At 45.1% G+C, this 18,085-nt stretch overlaps 4 protein-coding genes across 4 annotated transcripts; 2 read left to right on the top strand and 2 right to left on the bottom strand.

The window, feature by feature from the left end:
- Nucleotides 1–1,739: 1,739 nt before the first annotated feature.
- LOC9271612 (uncharacterized) lies at nucleotides 1,740–2,783 on the bottom strand. The gene has a single exon (XM_015764148.3). It carries the CDS (start codon nucleotides 2,492–2,494, stop codon nucleotides 1,967–1,969), a length of 528 nt encoding a protein of 175 aa, XP_015619634.1. The 5' UTR covers nucleotides 2,495–2,783; the 3' UTR covers nucleotides 1,740–1,966.
- A 4,444-nt stretch (nucleotides 2,784–7,227) lies between these two features.
- LOC9269187 (F-box/LRR-repeat protein At3g48880) lies at nucleotides 7,228–8,979 on the top strand. Its single transcript, XM_066306491.1, has one exon. It carries the CDS (start codon nucleotides 7,836–7,838, stop codon nucleotides 8,706–8,708), a length of 873 nt encoding a protein of 290 aa, XP_066162588.1. The 5' UTR covers nucleotides 7,228–7,835; the 3' UTR covers nucleotides 8,709–8,979.
- Nucleotides 8,980–9,295: 316 nt separating this feature from the next.
- On the bottom strand, nucleotides 9,296–15,370 carry LOC4352760 (uncharacterized). The gene is made up of 16 exons (XM_015765131.3): nucleotides 15,135–15,370; nucleotides 14,862–15,050; nucleotides 14,589–14,753; nucleotides 13,958–14,354; nucleotides 13,759–13,877; nucleotides 13,002–13,079; nucleotides 12,726–12,866; nucleotides 12,544–12,588; nucleotides 12,240–12,406; nucleotides 12,092–12,170; nucleotides 11,936–12,018; nucleotides 11,655–11,784; nucleotides 11,439–11,571; nucleotides 10,900–11,048; nucleotides 10,469–10,664; nucleotides 9,296–9,917 (listed from the first exon to the last, which is right to left on the bottom strand). The coding sequence occupies exons 1-16, from the start codon at nucleotides 15,252–15,254 to the stop codon at nucleotides 9,715–9,717; spliced, it is 2,394 nt and encodes a 797-aa protein (XP_015620617.1). The 5' UTR covers nucleotides 15,255–15,370; the 3' UTR covers nucleotides 9,296–9,714.
- On the top strand, nucleotides 15,253–16,618 carry LOC107279700 (probable BOI-related E3 ubiquitin-protein ligase 2). Its single transcript, XM_015763838.2, is given in 2 exon segments — nucleotides 15,253–15,271; nucleotides 15,976–16,618. Coding segments are annotated over 2 exon segments (588 nt in total). The 3' UTR covers nucleotides 16,545–16,618.
- The last annotated feature ends 1,467 nt before the right edge of the window (nucleotides 16,619–18,085 follow it).

The raw sequence follows: 18,085 nt of genomic DNA, 5'->3' as shown, positions 1-18,085 counted from the left end.
CTGGTCAAATGAAATGATCAAAGGTGATTTTCAACAACTTTTTTGTTACTTTGTTACTGTTTTTCTTTTCATAATAAAAAAGTTGCTACCCTTTTACTTTTGGTAATGAAACCCTCCGGTTCGATGTATTTACGGATTTCATACTAGAGGGCATGGAATCGAATTATGAAAATTTAGTACTTCCTCCATCCTAGAATATAGCAACCTTAGGATCGGATGTGACATATGATAGTACTACGAATCTAGACAGGGGGCATGCCCATATTCGTAGTACTAGGATACATCCCATCCGGTTCTAGGTTGCTATATTCTGAGACGGAGGGGGTAATCGGAATAATACATTATGGGATGGCTTTATGTTTTTTGTCACTAAGCAATGATCATATCTCACTGTTGCTATTTTTGCCACTGGGGCTGGTACAGCTGACTAACAAAAGTGAAATTGGTTTTCAGCTTAGTGGCAAAAATGGGATAAAAAGGTTAAATTCTTAGAGGAAAAGGAGTAAAAAAAAACCCTCCAAACAACCCATAAGTGTCACTCATATTCCAATTGGACAAGTACCTATACATCTATAACCAGTTATCTTTCACATGATAATACACACAGTGATCCAATCATATTCTCACAGCCTCTTTATAGGAAAAAAAGGTGAACCTTCCTTGCCAAAAAGCCATGGATAATTGATAGTCACCATCACACTCCTTGGAAAAAGAAAAGAAAAAAAATATTCCAAAGACCAAAACCAAAGAGAGAAAAAAAAGGGTTCTATGAATTTCTCATCCTCCAACCTGCTTTGAATTTGATCCACATCACTATAAAACTTTGGTGGACTTGTGGCCTCAAAACAGATCCTTGGAACCCTAGCCACATATTTTATTCTCCTTCTGGGGCCTTGCATTTTGCATTGCATCGTCCATTCTCCTCTGCCCCATGAGATTGTGAGGCAGAGAAGTCATTCAGATGTAAGGAGAGAGCAGCCATGGCTGAGCTTGTGGCTCACATCCATCCATAGCTAACCACCATTTTTTTCTATCATCATCATTAGCTTGATTAACTCGTACATAAATACAGGTGCCAACAGCTAGCCTTTTCCATCAGGTTTATGACAAGCTTGGAGGCTGCTGCATTAAACTCAAGACATTGGAGATTAACAAATTTGGAACATTTTCCCTGAAATCTAGGAGTCTCTACCCATTTATTGCTGTGCAATATTAGAGCATGTGAGCACTTGGTTCAAGTCTTATGTTTCTTTTAGCTATCACATGATTGGCAATTATGCAATTTCATTTTCTATCAGATTAGTCTCAGTACCCAATTTGTGTGGATAAGAAAGGGAGGACAAATTGAGCAAATAATTAGTATGTTGTATGGTTTAATGCAGAGATGGAGTTAGGCAATTTTCACTAGAGGCTAATGTTTAATCTTCCTCTTGCGAAAGTATCAAATGCTAAATTACATTTATCTACCAAATTCTAAATAGGCCGGCCAGAGGTTGGCTATACAAAATCAAGTGCATCTCAAGCAAATTGGGCTGGAATTCCCGGCCCATATAGCACAAATGGGCCTGAAAATTTATGACTTAAGAAACCTCCAAAAAAAAAGGCATTGGACAACTAAAATGATCATCCATCCCTTCAGGATGATCATTTTTATCCAGCTAGGCATTGTTAAATTAATATATATCCAACTATCTTTGTCAGTGTTGAGAAAAAAACAAAAATATTCAAGTGACTATATATATATTTTAAACGGTGGGACAGGATATAAGTGAAGAATTTTCATGTGTTTTCATCACTACAAATATTACAACTCTCCATATTTTCTTTTGTAATAAGTTTGACACCTAAACATGCAGACTTACATATGTATTACTTGAATTATACTCACTAAACTTTAATCCAAAAAGAAGGTCGATTAATTCATTTCTATACTTAAAAGCTAATGGATCATAATATTCATCATAGGCTAGTTGTTGTTGCCGAAGAAGACGCCCCACTTGGGCTCGCCGGCGGCCGGCTCGTCCACCGTCGTCTTCTCTGGCGACACGCCGGCAATGGCCGGGATGTCCACGGGCACCGCCGGCGACGTCGTCTCTGCGGCGGCGGCGGGCAGCCTGGGCCTGACCTGGAACGGGTTGAACAGCGACGCCCACAGGCTTAGCTGCTCCTGCCGCGTCGCGCCGACGTACGGCGGCACCAGCTGCACCCCCGGCCCGGCCATCGCCGGCGGCGCCCCGGCCATCCACGGCATCGACACGCCGCCGACCACCGGGAAGTGCATCAGCCCCCCACCCGCCGGCAGCAGCGGCAGCCACTTCCCCTCTCGAACCGCCCCATCGCCGGAGGGCGCCGCCGCCGACACGTCCATCTCCACCGCCTCGCCGTGTCTCCTCGCCTGCAGCGGCCTCGCCGCCGTCGCGACGACGACGACGCAGAGCGCCGCGGCGAGCACGGCGAGGCGTCGCAGCTGGTGGTGGTGGTGGTGGCAGCCCATCGCCGTCGCAACTGCTGCTGGTTTCTCTCTCCTCGCCGCCGGCCGCCGTCGTGCAGCTCGGTGGCTGCGCCGCGCGAAGCTTTTGTAGGCGAATCCATGGCGAGGTTTAGGTCGGGGTTTGCATGCTGAGCGTTGACCGTTGACCAGAAAAGGCCAGGGGTGGTTTAGTTGATGGTTCGGTTTAGTTAGGCCACGCTGCGCTCGTGTCAATCCTAATCCCCTGCTAATTAACCTGGTTTAAGCGAAGAGATCGAGATTTAATTGGGCCTGCAGCCCGCAGACCCAATAACCAATAAATGGTTATTGGGCCGTATATGGGTGAAAACGGTCACAGAAATTCCCAATCGATCAAGCTCCGTTTCTGTATAAGAGGTATCGTTTCCACCCGTACCTTTCTCACTATTTATAAATTTTATTTTTTCTAATTTTTTTTACATCGTATTAGTGTCAACGTTAAGTAATTTAATAAATAATAAAGGAAAAAGTACGAATTACCCTCTCGAACTATCGCGGTCGTCTGAATTACCCCCTAAACCACAAAACCGGGTATTCTTCACCCCCAACCATGCAAACCGGACAAATTACCCCCTCGACCCAATTCGCAGTGGTTTTGATCCACGTGGCGTACGCATGGCAGTCAGCACTCTATTTATAAAACAAAATTGTGGGACCTACCTATCATCTCCCCATCCTCTCTTCCTCTCTCTTCTCCCTCTCACTCTTCCTCTCTCTCTCAAACGGTTCCGGCGCGGTGTGCGGGGGAGGACGCGGCGGCGGCGTGCGGGTGGTGGCGGAGCGCCGGGAGGACGTGGCGGCGGGCGGTAGCGGTGGCGGAGCGCCGGGGAGGACGCGGTGGCGGGCGGGAGGTTGAGGAGGACGACGACGAGGATGACTACTAGCAATCACTGCCCACTCATACATAATCCCGGCAATGGCGGCCGAGGAGACCAACTCCTCCTCACCTCACCTCACCAACCTCCTCCACGACTCCGGGGAACTCGAATCCCGGCCCGGTTGGTTGCCGCCGAGATCGATCCATGGTGGCCGAGGAAGCCCACCGCCTCGCCGACGCCACCGCCACCGCCTTGCCCAAGGCGTCGCCTAAGAACGCCGCCGCCTAAGAACGCCGCCGCCGTCGATGGCATCGCAGTCGGCGGGCCTGCTGTTCGCGCTGCTCAGCTTCCTCATCTTCCCCGTCATCTGGGCCGTCCCAGAGTCGCTCATCACCGCCGAGCTCTCCACGGCGATGCCGGGGAACGGCGGGTTCGTGGTCTGGGCGGACCGCGCGTTCGGGCCCTTCTCCGGGTCGCTCATGGGCGCCGCCGCCGTGCGCTCCATCCTCGTCGTCGTCCTCCTCATCATCGGCGCCGCCTTCCGCTGCGTCCTCCCCGGCGCTCCGCCACCGCCCACACGTCGCCGCCGCCGGAGCCGTTTGAGAGAGAGAGGAAGAGTGAGAGAGAAGAGAGAGGAAGAGAGGATAAGGAGATGACAGGTGGGTCCCACAAATTTTTTTATAATATAGTGCTGATTGGACTGCCACGCGCACGTCACGTGGACCAAAACCACCGCGGATTGGATCGAGGGGGGTAATTTGTCCGGTTTACATAGTTGGGGGTGAAGAATACCCAGTTTTGTGGTTCGGGGGTAATTCGGACAACCGCGATAGTTCGGGAGGGGGGTAATTCGTACTTTTTCCAATAATAAATATGGTCAATTATCAACTGATTGAGTGTCGTTTTTTAAAGAGATGCTATCGATTCCAACTGTTTTCATCCCTTGGGCCGTAGCAACACCGGGCTGAAATTGTCACAGCGAGGGGAAAAAATGGAAAAAGAAAAAAAAGAGGAAAAGGAGAGGTCGACGTCGATGTCAATTGTCAAGCTCGATTTGCGGCGGTGGCCGGCGGCGAGGAAACAACGGGCCGGAGATGTTGGTCGTCGGCGCCGATGAGTGGCACGGCAGCTGGATTGATTGGGCCGGAGCCCACTGGATCATTAATTACGCGTGCGGTTTGGCCCGAACCAACTGCAGGGTTGGGTGCACGTACTAAAATTCTTACTAAACCTTTAGCTTTAGTAACAGTCATATTATGGTGGTTTCATGTTGCTGAATTCGGTGGTTGTCTAATACACATTTTGTCCTGTAATAAAACAATCTAATAGGATGAAACATAACTGAGTACAATAAATCCTGATAGCATCTAATTTGTTTTATAAAACGGAGAGATAATATATGAATTTATAGTGGACATGTCACATGTGTATAAGGAGTTAAGGACGCGCTCATATATGCGTGTGCAGTGGTATGAGTGTAATGCACGCACGTCCTTAAGTAGATTTAGAAAGATATTTTCTTCTACGAGTACACATTTAGATATTTGGATTGTGCAATACGACCAAAATTGAGAAAATATGCTCTCACTTTTGTTAACTCTATATCTAAACAATCTATTCCCGTATTTCGTGGGACTAACTATGTTTATTATTATTTTTAATAAAAAACAGTGATTGAAATTAAGAAAAAAAGTGGCGTCCTATTTTTAACGAAACTACTACTCCCTCCGTTTCGAAATATTTGACGCCGTTGACTTTTTATCACATGTTTGACCGTTCGTCTTATTCAAAAAATTTAAGTAATTATTAATTCTTTTCCTATCATTTGATTTATTGTTAAATATATTTTTATATAGGCATATAATTTTACATATCTCACCAAAGTTTTTGAATAAGACGAACGGTTAAACATGTGCTAAAAAGTCAACGGTGTCAAACATTTTGAAACGGAGGGAGTACTATTTATTTAGCATAAGCTGCAATTCTGCAAAAGCGTGGACTTATTGCCAATAAAATCAGAAAGAAGCACTTTATAGTTTCGACCACCACTCACGTAATTTGAGACCTGCACGTTCCTTCGTCAATTCATCGCGGGACAGGGATTTGAATTTCGAAACGTGAACAACTTGAACATTGATCACGATTTCTGCCTACTCTTGATTTAAAAAAAAATCACAAAATTTATCTTTTCGGTGTGATGTCCTTCGCAATGTTAGCTATAGTCGCAATTGGCCAACTGGCTCACTCTTGTAGACACCAACTTCATCGACCGCATGTGAAATTGCAAGGAGAAAATAAAATAAAATTGAAGCACTTTGAGCCATCTTCTCGATCTTTGTCCCAAAATTAATCATCTCGATCGTACGTAATCAAGATATTTTTAGGTTAATTGTCAGACCTAATGGCAACAAAGCCGGATCCTGTCAGACATAATGACGTCTTTGATTGTAATTGGTTACAGTTCAAACGTACTCTGTGTGTAAATTATGATTGATTTGCTGCACATTTGTGCGGTATCTCTGGAAGACACGTGGTTGTTCTTTGTTCAGGTTCCTGTATATACATAATTGGCATGGATTTTGTCTTGAAAAAAGTACAGAGATTGATTTGCACCACATGGAGATATATCAACATATGTCAGTCAGTGTATCACAAATACAATTAAATTATGCATATGGCAATCTTTGCATCATTCGTTTTTTTTTCTAAAAAAAATCTTCGCATCATTGTCAACGCTAGAGAGGGGTTAACATTTTTTTTAAAAAAAAACTATGCTTATAAGAATGTGAAGCCAAGAAAATCCAACGTAACATCAACGCTTTGTTTTCTCAAAACAGTGTTACTTTAAGATTGATTGATGCAAGGTTGCAAACCATCATTTTCACTTAACCAATATGGCTGGGTTTAACAAAAAGAGATGACGAATGGAATACCTTTTTCATATTAAATATATTAAAAAACTCATTTCACCCTGCGTGTACCTGGACATGTTTCTGGTCAAACATTTTAAAACTCTGAAGTATGAACGGCATCTTAAAAGTATTTAGAATGGATACGCGAGAATCACATATAAATTAATCTGGAGAAATGTTTCATAATGTTTGAATTTCACTAGACTATATAATATATTACAATACAAATTATTGAATTGTGTTGTAAATACCATAATGATGTCCAAAACGATATTTATCAAGACATATTGGAGGGAGTAATATCCTTCTGTCCTAAGCACATGCGAACGTCATGCATGGATAGCTAGCTCTGTTCCAATGTTTAATTAATTTCAATTTTTTTTTTATGTAAGCTATGTCGACAAAGTCGAGTATACAACGTACCCATGGCACAGCGCATTTATGGTGAAGAAATTAGGACTAATCCCACTTGGATGACAAAGTTGTACCAATAATAATTTCGGATCATTATCGGATTTTGAGTTGACTTCATTTTGAAAAATACAAACTTAGCTTTCGTGAACATATAGATGTAATTGGGGTATCTAGTCAATCATACAATATTTTGTTTTGCTAAATTCTTATACGGCCTATTTAGGTTGGAGGAATTTCATGAGAATTTTAGAGAAACGGAACCATTTCGTCAACATAGATACAATGTCATTTTTTTTTCTTTTTGAAGAATTCTGCCTATATATTTTATTTTACCATCTAATTACTACAATAGAATTTAACTGCTACTACCACACTGGTCTTGTCTCCAGTGACCAATAGGGTAAACACCAAAATAATACCACACATATACATTAGATGGTACCCGTGCTTTGCTACGGATAAATATATTTTTTTAATGAAGTGTGCTATCCATTATTTGCTACGGGGAATATTCACTTATTTTGATTCTATATTTGTCTAAACTTGATTGCCTTCAATATCAAGATGTTCAAGAAGTGATTTACTCCATAAAATTTACGACGGAAATACTTACAATGATAGATTTCACTATCCCTATCACTGAAGCCTTTTTAAGTATTATTGATAAATACATTTTGCCAATGCCAAGCTAGCTGTGGCTGCTAAGGAAATTAATACTACTACTACTGGTCTAACTTGACTCATTCCTATACCATGTGTATGCGTGTGTGATATGGACACTCCCTCCTATCCAAATTCCAACTTTCTTTGTTGTCTCACTTTCCCTTTTTCCACTTCTTTTTAAACTTTTTCTCACCTTTGAGCTGTCCCTATATACACAACATTTGACCAAGATGATGACGACTAAACAAGTTGCAAAACTCAAATCCACAAGTGTAGATGTCCATTGATCTTAGATCGGACGTAAGTGGCCCACGCAGTTGCACGACTTAAATTTATATCGATAATAGTGTCGACATTAACGTGATATGGGCTACAACTTGTAAGTGGCAAGATGCAATTTGTACAATTTTAGTTGCATTTGGGGTTATAGTGGTTTTCGCCTCAAGATTTTAATCTTATTTTTTTTACTTTTTAAGGAGATAGCAATTGGAAAATTAGCAAGAACCAAGGGTGGCGCCAATGGACACCGGAGAGGAGGAGGCGGCGGCGGCGGTGGCGCGGTGGGGAGACATGGACGCCGACTGCCTCGTCGAGATCTTCCGGCGGCTGCCGCTCGACGACGTGGCCGCGGCGGCGCCGCTGGTGTGCCGGTCGTGGCGCGCCGCGGCGCGCGACGCGTCGCTGTGGCGGGCGCTCGACCTCCGCGGCGGCGGCGGCGCCGCCGCGCGCTTCATGCCGTGGTCGCCGCTGGCCGCCGCGTTCGCCGCGCGCTACGGCGTCCGCCGCTTCACCTTCGCGGGCTACCTCCGCCTCTGCGTCGCGCGCGCCGCGGGCCGCGCCGCCGAGCTCGCCCTCCCGCCGCTGCTCGGCGCGCCCGACCTGGACCTCGTGTCGCTCCGGTGCACGGAGCTGAGGAGGGTCGCCCTCCCGGCGCTGTCCGCCGCCGACGACGCGCGGCTGCCCGGCCTCGTCGCGCGGTGGCGCCGCCTCGAGCACCTGGAGCTCGAGCACAGGCCGGCGTCGTTCCCGGCGACGGCGGCGCGCGTCGGCGCCGGTTGCCCAGGCTTCTCCAGCCTCAAGATGGCCGGCGCCATCCGCGACGTGGACGCCGCGGCCATGGCGGCGTCGCTGCCGCGCCTCAAGCGCCTCTGCCTCGACGGCTGCTACCTGCCAAGGCACGAGCTCCTCGCCGTCATCCATGGCTGCCTCGAGCTGGAGTCGCTGAGCGCGAAGCACTGCGTGGGGTTCGACGAGGGAGACGAGGAGGTGGCGAGGGAGGCCGCCATGATCGGGAGGCTCGAGGTTGGAGGGTCGAGATTGGTCGACAAGTTTGACCAGCGTGACGTGGACGGCCTGGATGATGACACGTCGTCCTACGTGGACGTCATGTGATCTCGCTGTCTGTGTCGCCAGTTTGCCTGGATGTAAAAATTTGCTTTGACATTTCGGTTGTTGCGGTTGGGTCCATTTGAAACGCAGGAATTCTACTTGATTCGGCTTCAGTAAAATTCACGCGTTTCAAATTGATTGTAACTTGTAAGTCGTATTATGACATCATAATTTTTTTTTGTTTAGGGCTTGTTTGGAACAAACGAATTTCATAGGATTTGTACGAGAACTGAGCTTGATTCATGTGAATATCATACAAATTACTGGAGTATCATATTTGGAGATATGGCACGGGTCAACATCTATTGCCATCGATACAGACTGAAACTGTTCACAAGCCTGCATGCATTTCGTACTTGTCAGTGCAGCTTAGCCATCAATTTCTGAATCTGGAAGACTTATATGGCAATATTTGGCATCTAATGCAATTGCTAAGTTTAGCCTGCCAGATATCAGTACATAATCGACAAGATTGCCTTTTTTCCAGGAAGACAAATTATTTGCCTGGTTGTTATAGAGTTCTAGAAGAAAAAAGTATTCCATCATGTATGCAAGCAACAGACAACTGAAACTCTGAAAGAAGCATCGAGTTTTCAGTTTACCAGATCAACACACACTTCATTCAGAGTCAGTAAAACAGCATCATTCACTCACCGTGTTACTGGATATCTTAGCGCGTTACATTTTCACCAAAAAGAGCTAGTTTTTGCTATCAGAATTACAGATTAGCCTATGGAAACAAAATTTGCTAGGATCTGAAGATAGATCACTAGATATCACCTACAAAAAGAGGTAGGGTGGCTCATTCACCCAACAGCGTTGCTGTAGCCATCATCGCATGTGTTCTCTTGTGAGCTGAGCTGACAGATAATCAATGCCCACAACCAGCTTCAGCAGTATTGGACGAGCTTCGGGCAGCACTAGTCATAAGGATTTCATGTGCAATGCCATTTGTAACTAGCAGGGTTCCTTGTTGCATTGTATGACGGGACAAAACTTCGGCACTTTCTCACTCATTTGCAACTGGTCTCTTCTCAAGCAATGATGCCAAGAATGCAGGACATAACTTTGTGAGAGGCGGAAGAACATGAGTTGATCCACTGAATATAGTCTCCCAAGGTCTCTCTGACGGTATAAATAGAATTTCTGGAACATCTTTCTTTGACTCCAGTTTCGGAAGTTCTCCAAAAATAGAAGCATAACCAATTGGTCCTGGAATAACAAAAAGGAGCTTCAGAGCCTTTTTCAACATGTTTTAGAGTACAAAAGAAAAAGGGGCAAATAAATGGTTTTGCCAGGCACAATGCAACAATATTCAGAAAGGGTTTCTGGAAGGCTAGCATTAAAAAAGAGAATGGTTTCTGGAGCGTAAAACATTTAGCATGAGAAAATGTTGGGATATGATGTTCATATACTCCCTCCGTTTCAAAATGTTTGACACTGTTGACTTTTTATTACATGTTTGACCGTTCGTCTTATTCAAAAAAATTTGTGAAATATGTAAAACTATATGTGTACATGAAAGTATATTTAACAATGAATCAAATGATATGAAAAGAATAAATAATTACTTAAATTTTTTGAATAAGACAAATGGTCAAACACATACTAAAAAGTCAACGGTGTCAAACATTTTAAAACGGAGGGAGTACTATATAATCTTGCCACCAGCAAATATAGCCGTAGAGAAGAGCAGGTTAACACAATGAAAAATACAAGTATACAGAAGCTGATTAGAATAAATGCAGCAAACCATAACTCACCAGGCTCCTCAGTTTGAATATTTTTGTGTGCACTCTTGCCAATATGCAATTCTTCATTGCTTCGGGGATCAAATATAACATACTCATGAGAACCGTTGACATAAACCAGCGATGATGCCTCTCCATCTATCCTGTCTTTTCTGTTTGCATCCAAAGAGGAATCACCCTTCAAAAAAGCAACGCTGCCTCCCCTTGCCTACAAAAGAAAAGTGAAATTAATTCTTGTAATACATTAATGGGCCACTGATGCATTCAACAGATTGACACAAGCAGAGGAAAGAAACAAAATATAAACATTTCACTTGAGAACCAAAGCAATAAGTAGCTAACAATGCGCACTGCCTACAATCACTAACCAGAAAATTTAGTCCCAGAAAATATATAATGTGCTCTATGGACTGTTCAGAGTATAACAACTCAGCCAAACATACCTTCTTTACTGACCAGGAAGAAACAGGCTTTGGATTTTCTGCATCGAAAAGTAGTATCACCCCATCTTGCTCTGCCAGTGTTTCTCCATCAGGACAGCTTAGAAGAGCAAGAACTGCAAACTCACTTCTACTTGACGAGCAACACGCAGCTGTCAAAAGTACATATATAAAATGAGAATTATATCAGATGCATTTTTCTGCGGACTTATCCAAGGAGATATCAGCAGTTTGTTTTCACAAACCCAACTTCTTTGATAGAATTTCGAAATGTTCGCACAAAGGTCAAACCTAAGTTCTGTACTAGACTATTAGCTATAGTTTGCCTACTTAATTCTATATCATGAACGTACAGAACAATTGGATCTAGACGACTGCATCTGTATAGGGTAATTGAATTATTAGAACTATCATTTGGCAGCTCTTCAAGCTGGTAAGATTAAATCTTAATAGTCATCATGAAGATGAATAACTAGACATGCAATCTGAACCAACTCATGTAATAAAATCATAAGATACATTTCAACGAGATAATTTTGTACCTTCTGCAAAGAGGCTGTAAGACCATTGCATGGAAAGATTTGGAACATTCCACATGGCAACCTGTGGTTTGGAGCTCTGAGATAGAGACATCAAAAATGGTGATGTCCCAATGAACGAAAGTTTTGTGATGGGCTGCAAATTGAAATGAGATACACATATCAAACTATTAATCTGAACAGAATGGCAAAAGTCCACGCTGAGGAATAATACAATACCGATAGTGCCTCTGCAATCACACCAACAAGTGTGTTATTATCAGGATCCCACAATGTGACGACATTCTCAGCTGCAACCGCAAGAACAGATCCATCGCTTGAGAAAGTTGCGGCTGTCATAGGTTTATTCCTGCAATTTTTCATTTTTTACGTCACCATTTACAACATTTGCCACAAATTAATAGATGATATTATAGCAGCATAAACAATAACATATATGCTTATGGCAGCAATATTGAGGTATTGTTTAAAGGGAAATTAAATTAACAAAGTCAACTCACTTGTATGAGCCGACGGATTGGCATCTCCAACCAGATTGATTTTTTTCATCACTTGGTTGTGAAAGCATACTTTGGACCCAAACCTACAGGTAAAACAGTAAAAATTAAGAAATAGATACGCAGAGCATCATCTCAATAACCAATAGATATGCACACCTTAAAGTTGCCACCAAATGAAGAGCTCACAGCCATGTTTTTTCCAGGGCGGAAAGCAATAGCAGAAATTCCAGCATCGCTGTATGAAAGAATGGTAAGAGAACATATGCAACCATTTATAATTGACCTTATATAGTCATGTTGGTACCTGTGCGGCTCATAAATGACAGTGGACAAAAAATATTGTCCAGCACGAGACCCTTGGTTCCAAAATTTCAATGTAACAAGCCCACCTAATTCTTCTTCAGGAAGCTTGACATCAATGGTGCACATAAACTTACCATCAATTGACAATGAAACTAAGGAAATGTACATCTGTGGAAAGGAAAGCATTCTCATCAGAGCAAACTTCTGGATACTAAAATAAATGTGAAAAACAAAGAAAAATTTTAAGCCACAAGAACCTAACAAAAGAAATCTACGGTACAAGCAAAAGGAAGTTGTTATCTCACTGTGATATCATCAACAGGGTGAAAGTTCCTCTCACAAACTTGCACCTGTAGAAAGTAAAAATATTGGGATGGGATATTCTTGCACAAAACCAGAACAGGAAGACAAGTACCGATTCAATATACTGAGAACCACAGAACTGGATAAAATATGATGAAATGCTCTCATATGCTTACTGTTTTACCTCTGAAACTTCAGTATTCTCAAATAAATCGTAGAACTGTATGCAATAATCTTCTGTTGGCACAGCAACAAGTTTGTTACTGTAATCAAATCCATACACATCTCGATAACAACCACCCAGGTTTGGTGAAGATATAGGTAGCTGAAGAGATAAACAAATAAAAGACATCCATTAGCACATAATATAATCACCAAAAAGTGAAACAGCAGAGATCATCAATACAATTTATTTGGATTAGAGTGGGCTCTTAAAGGGCATATTTATGCTATTACAAACCTTAATTCCAGCAATAGATTTCATGACCTCCATGTTGGGCATTTTTAGAAGATGGACTTGGTTATTCATACATGACACCTGAAATACAAAGAACATTAAGCTCTACTTCAAAAATGAATTGCAAACAAATGAAACAGAAACAGACAAAAAGAAACGGTAGTTTGAAACAATCATAGAGCCAAAAAAAAGTCTAATACAAAAATGCTACCTGCTACACTTTATGAGCCCCCATCATCAGTACAGCCCATTAGGAAGTAAATGTGTTACCATAAAAAGATGCTGAAGTGCTGAACCATTCTAGTTTTCTCATATGGTTCTAATAACATCATGTAACCTAATGTGGACATGTATGATTATGATATATAATTATGCTCACTCTGGCCACAAAAAAACAAGTCAATTTAAAATGCATGCAGTCAACACGAGTTCTTTGACCATAAATATCAGTTAAAATATAGTATTCCGGTATGCAAATGAAACTGATAAATTCAATTTTGTCATAACAAGAGCTTTCATAATATTACAGTTATATAAACTTTTTTAAAATTTATGCTAAAGAACTAGGCAGTAAAAAGTTGTATAATGTGGACTTAGATAAGTCCAAAACAACTTGTTTTTGTGACTGGAGGCTACTATGTGGCAACATCATATTCAAATAACTCTTAAATCAACAAAAATAGTGTGTTTTTCACTCTTCAGATTACTATATCAGGTGCAACGAAGTTCAATGGGAGATGTAAAATATGGGGATACTTACACAGGCAATGGAAGAATCCGGAGAATCTACAAAGGACAAAAGAGGAGACCCTAGACGTGGTTTATATCTTCTCTTCCCAGTATCTAGTTGCCATACAACAATAACTCCCTCCATACCACCTATAAGATAAGGAACTTGTCATTGAAAAGCATAAAACCCTAGAATCACAACTGAATGAACACAAATCAGCAAGCAAAACCTGAGAACAAGTAAGCTCCATCAGTAGAAAATTTGAGAAACCTCACTCCGCTTGAATGCCAATGCCATGTAGTGCAAGTATCTGCATCACCATTACCCCTCACATCACCCCTGTCTTCATCTAGTTCAGATTTTGTGCCATCTGATCCAGAAAACTTTGCATTTCCAAAACCTCTCCAGATCAGTATTCGCCCCGTTGCATCACCACTAGCAACAATTCTCTCACTTGGATGGAAGGCCAGTGTGTTCAAGTTTTTTGTGTGGCTAAGCTTTATCTTCCTTATCTTGTCGGGCTTGAAATTTTTTGTTGGTATCCTCCATACATGGAGCTTTCTCTTATTTGTAATACCCAAAAATTCACCAGAGCTACTTGCAACAATCATTTCCGGTTTACGGGTCTGTTTAAATCGAAGCAAACAACACATTGATGTAAGTTTTAATAGAAAACCTTACCACAGATACTACAGCACAATATTATTGTTATATTTCTAATTGCAATAGCAACATTAGCAGCAAACTACATTTCCAAATGGAAGCTCACTATTCATAGCATGATCAATAATAAAATATCTAAAAACATATTGTCGCAGGAAAATGGTTAGAAAACGAACTGGGACAGGTAAAATTTGTACCTCAGCCAGAAGACTACCCACTTGACGCCCTTTGGTTAAGTCATAAATTCGCAACTGCCCGCGCAATTTCTCATTAGATGGCTTACTGGTGTCTTCAACAGAGACGAATGCAAACGGCGTGTAAATTTCAGCTCCTCTCGATATTCTGGCTATGTTAGGAATGACCTGCGCCCAAAACACAATAAAAAAAATTAACCTATAAACATTTGCCCAATTCACTGCTCACAACAAAACGGTAGCAACCAAGGCGACGAAATTCGCAAAGCGGCTCACCATGGAGTGCACGGGGAGGCCGACCTGGACCTTCCGCACCAGCTCCGCCGCCGCGAAGTCCCAGTAAACCAGAAACCCGTCAAGCCCCGCCGTCCAGCAGTAGCTCGCGAGCTTCGCCGCCGCCGCCACCGGCGGCGGCGCCACCACCACCGCCGTGACGTCCCCCTCGTGCCCCTCCAGCTCCGACACCTGCAAACACACTCCCCCATCGGTAACCAAAAAAAAAAAACCACAGCGAGCCACAAAATCTCTCTCTCTCTCCATGGCGCGTACCAGCATGCCGGTGGAGGCGCTGAAGACGGAGACGGTGCGGCCGGTGCAGGCGAGGAGGAGACGCCCGTCGGCCGAGAAGGCCGGCGGCGCGGAGACGTAGCTCTGGCCGCCGGTGATCATGGCGGCGGCGGCGAGGGGTTTGGGAGCTAGGGTTTTGCGGCGGAGGGGAGAATGGTGGCGGCGAGGCGGCGGCAGAGGCAGCGTAGGGTTTTGGGATTTTTGGCAATGGCAGAGGCGGGTTAACGGGTAGCGACCCGGTCCGCTTTGTTTGGGCTCTTGATGGGCTCCATGGGCCAGGTTGATGGGCTGTCCTTGTTTAGGTTAAACGTGGGCCGGGTCGAATTTGTAGTGATTTAGGCCTGGTTTGATAGGTCCAGGTTTTAGTTCGAGCTTCCCAGCCCATCTAGATTTCTTTGGAATTGAGGCCCGTCTATGTGTTTGCTTAAGATTTTAGGAAAAAGTACACCGAAAGTCCCTCAACTTGTCATCGGGATAAAAAACGTCCTCGAACCGCAAAACCAGATATGCGGGGTCCCTTAACTATACAAAACCGTTCACCCGAGGTCCTTCGATGGTTTTGACCCCGGTTTTGGCCTACGTGGCACGTGGGACCCACGTGGTCCCCACATGTCAGCGTGCCACGTCATCACCATCTCTCTCTTTCCCTTCGTCCTCTCTCTCTCACTTTTCCTCTCTCTAGGCTGGCGACAGGCGACGTGGTGGTGGCGGCGACGCGGGAACAGGCCTCCCATCCCGACAGCCAACGCCTCGCTCTTCTTCACCTACGACGAGGCCACGCACCGGCTCACGCCGCCGGCCTCCTCTGTTTGTGTTTGGTGAGTGGTGTTTGATCGGCGTCGGTGTTTGGTGGATGCCGTGCAAGCCGAGCGGATGCGCGTGGGGCTGGAGGAAGCGCAGCGACAGCACGTCCGGGCGTTGGTGGCGGCCGTGGCGCGCGCCACGACGGGGAGGGTGCGTGCGGCGGAGGCCAAGCTGGATCGCGCACGCTGCCGCAACGCGGAGCTAGAGGAGAAGCTCCGCCAGATGAGCGCAGAGGGGCAGGCTTGGATAGGCGTTGCTAAGAGCCACGAGGCCGTCGCCGCCGGCCTCCGCGCCACGCTCGACTAGCTCCTCTAGTCCCCCTGTGCCGTCGCCACCGCAGCGGGGGAAGGCGACGCCGAGGACGCGCAGTCGTGCTGCTTCGAGACCCCAGGCGGCGCCGCCGCCGCCACTGCCGCCGACGCGGTGTCCAGGGCGACGTCGTGCAAGGCCTACCGTGTCACGGAGGCGTCTGTGCCGCTGCTCTCGTTCCGCCGCCTGTGCCTGTGCGGCGCCTACGAGGCCGCCGTTGACGCTTGCCCCGTCTGCGCCGCCACCAAGATCGCCTCCGTCCATGTCCTCCTCTCCTGAAGTCACTCACATGTGCCACACCAGCCACTGCATGGAGTAGGAGATTTCGATAGCGCAACAGCTATGGCCAGACCGAAACCGGGCATCCATCAGCCAACTCCGATGACAAGCAAGCTAACAACAATCATCCTGTCCCAAGTTACATGGAAATTCATGCTAGGGAAGCCATGGTTCTGTCATCAGTGATCTCCAGGCCATGCGAGTTTTGTCGGTGGAAACAACAGTGTTCAGTGCGATGAATTAATGGTTGATTGCCGATCTCATCTGTCGCAGGTACCATTGCTTCAAATATTTGGCAGCCCAGGTCGGCACGCACGCCGCCCCGTCTCCCCGTCGGCCGCTGCTCGTCAGTTGTCCTCCCCATCGGCCGCCGCCTGTCCCGGCACCCCTTCTCCCCGCCGATCCCCGCCTGTCGACGAAGTCCCGGCGCTGCTTCCCATCCACCAGCCACCGCAGCTCCGTGCCTCCGCTTCGCCGGCCGCCGCGCGCTCACACGCCGCCTCCGCCGTTCGCCGCTCAACCCCCCTCGCTGCCCGGTCGTCTGCTCCCTACCCGTCGGCCGGCCTGAGAAGAGTGCGAGAGAGAGAGAGAGGGGAGGAAGGGAGAGAAGAAGAGGGGAATGGACGTGGCACGCTGACATGTGGAGCCCACGTGGGTCCCACGCGCCACGTAGGCTAAAACTGGGGTCAAAACCACTCAAGGACCTTGGGTGACTGGTTTTGTATAGTTAAGGGACCTTGCATATCTGGTTTTGCGGTTTGAGGACATTTTTTATCCCGGTGACAAGTTGAGGGACCTTCGGTGTACTTTTTCCAAGATTTTAGCCCAAATCCCCGGGTTGAGGAAACCATGATCAGGCTCTCACCAGCCATAGCTAAATTTAAATTTTAGAAATAATTAGAGGTCTTTTTTTTATAAAAAACACACAGTACAAATGTAGACACCCACAACATACGCACACTCACTCCTACGAGCACCTTTAAAAGATTGGGTCGACATGTCTTGAGATTGACAAAGTCATCATGGACACCTTGCTATCGATGGATACTCGTGCCTACCACTAAAATAACCATATGAGCATCTCCAAAAAAAACTGGGCCAACTTATCTTAAAATTAACGAAGTCACCACGGGCGTCTTGCTGTCATGAGTACGTACCCGACGCCTACCATTGAAAGAAAAATTAGCCGTAAATAGAAGCATCCGTGTTAAGTTTAGAACTTAAACCCGTCCACCTGGGTGGGTTGTTTTCACCATGAGAAATCTAACCAATTGAACTATACTCACTTCGCAATTTAGAGTTTTTTGCTGTCGCTTTTTATTTTTCAAACGAGACCCTACAAAAATAAAGTGGGAATTTAGGCTTCTCAAAGAGACCCTTAGGGGACAACTTGGTGATCTATATGCTCACTTTATTTTATGACGCGTGAACTAATTAAGCTGCTAGCTAGATTGGTAGGCCTACTTATAAAATTTGCTACAGTTTCTAGCCTGGACAGGTCGTTGATGTGTACACTTCCAATTCAAAGAATGTTATGTTCT

This window comes from Oryza sativa, chromosome 12 (assembly GCF_034140825.1).
Source record: "Oryza sativa Japonica Group chromosome 12, ASM3414082v1".
NCBI classification, from domain to species: domain Eukaryota; kingdom Viridiplantae; phylum Streptophyta; class Magnoliopsida; order Poales; family Poaceae; genus Oryza; species Oryza sativa.
Note: the sequence above shows the minus strand (reverse complement) of the source record. Positions and strands in the feature narration are given on the sequence as shown.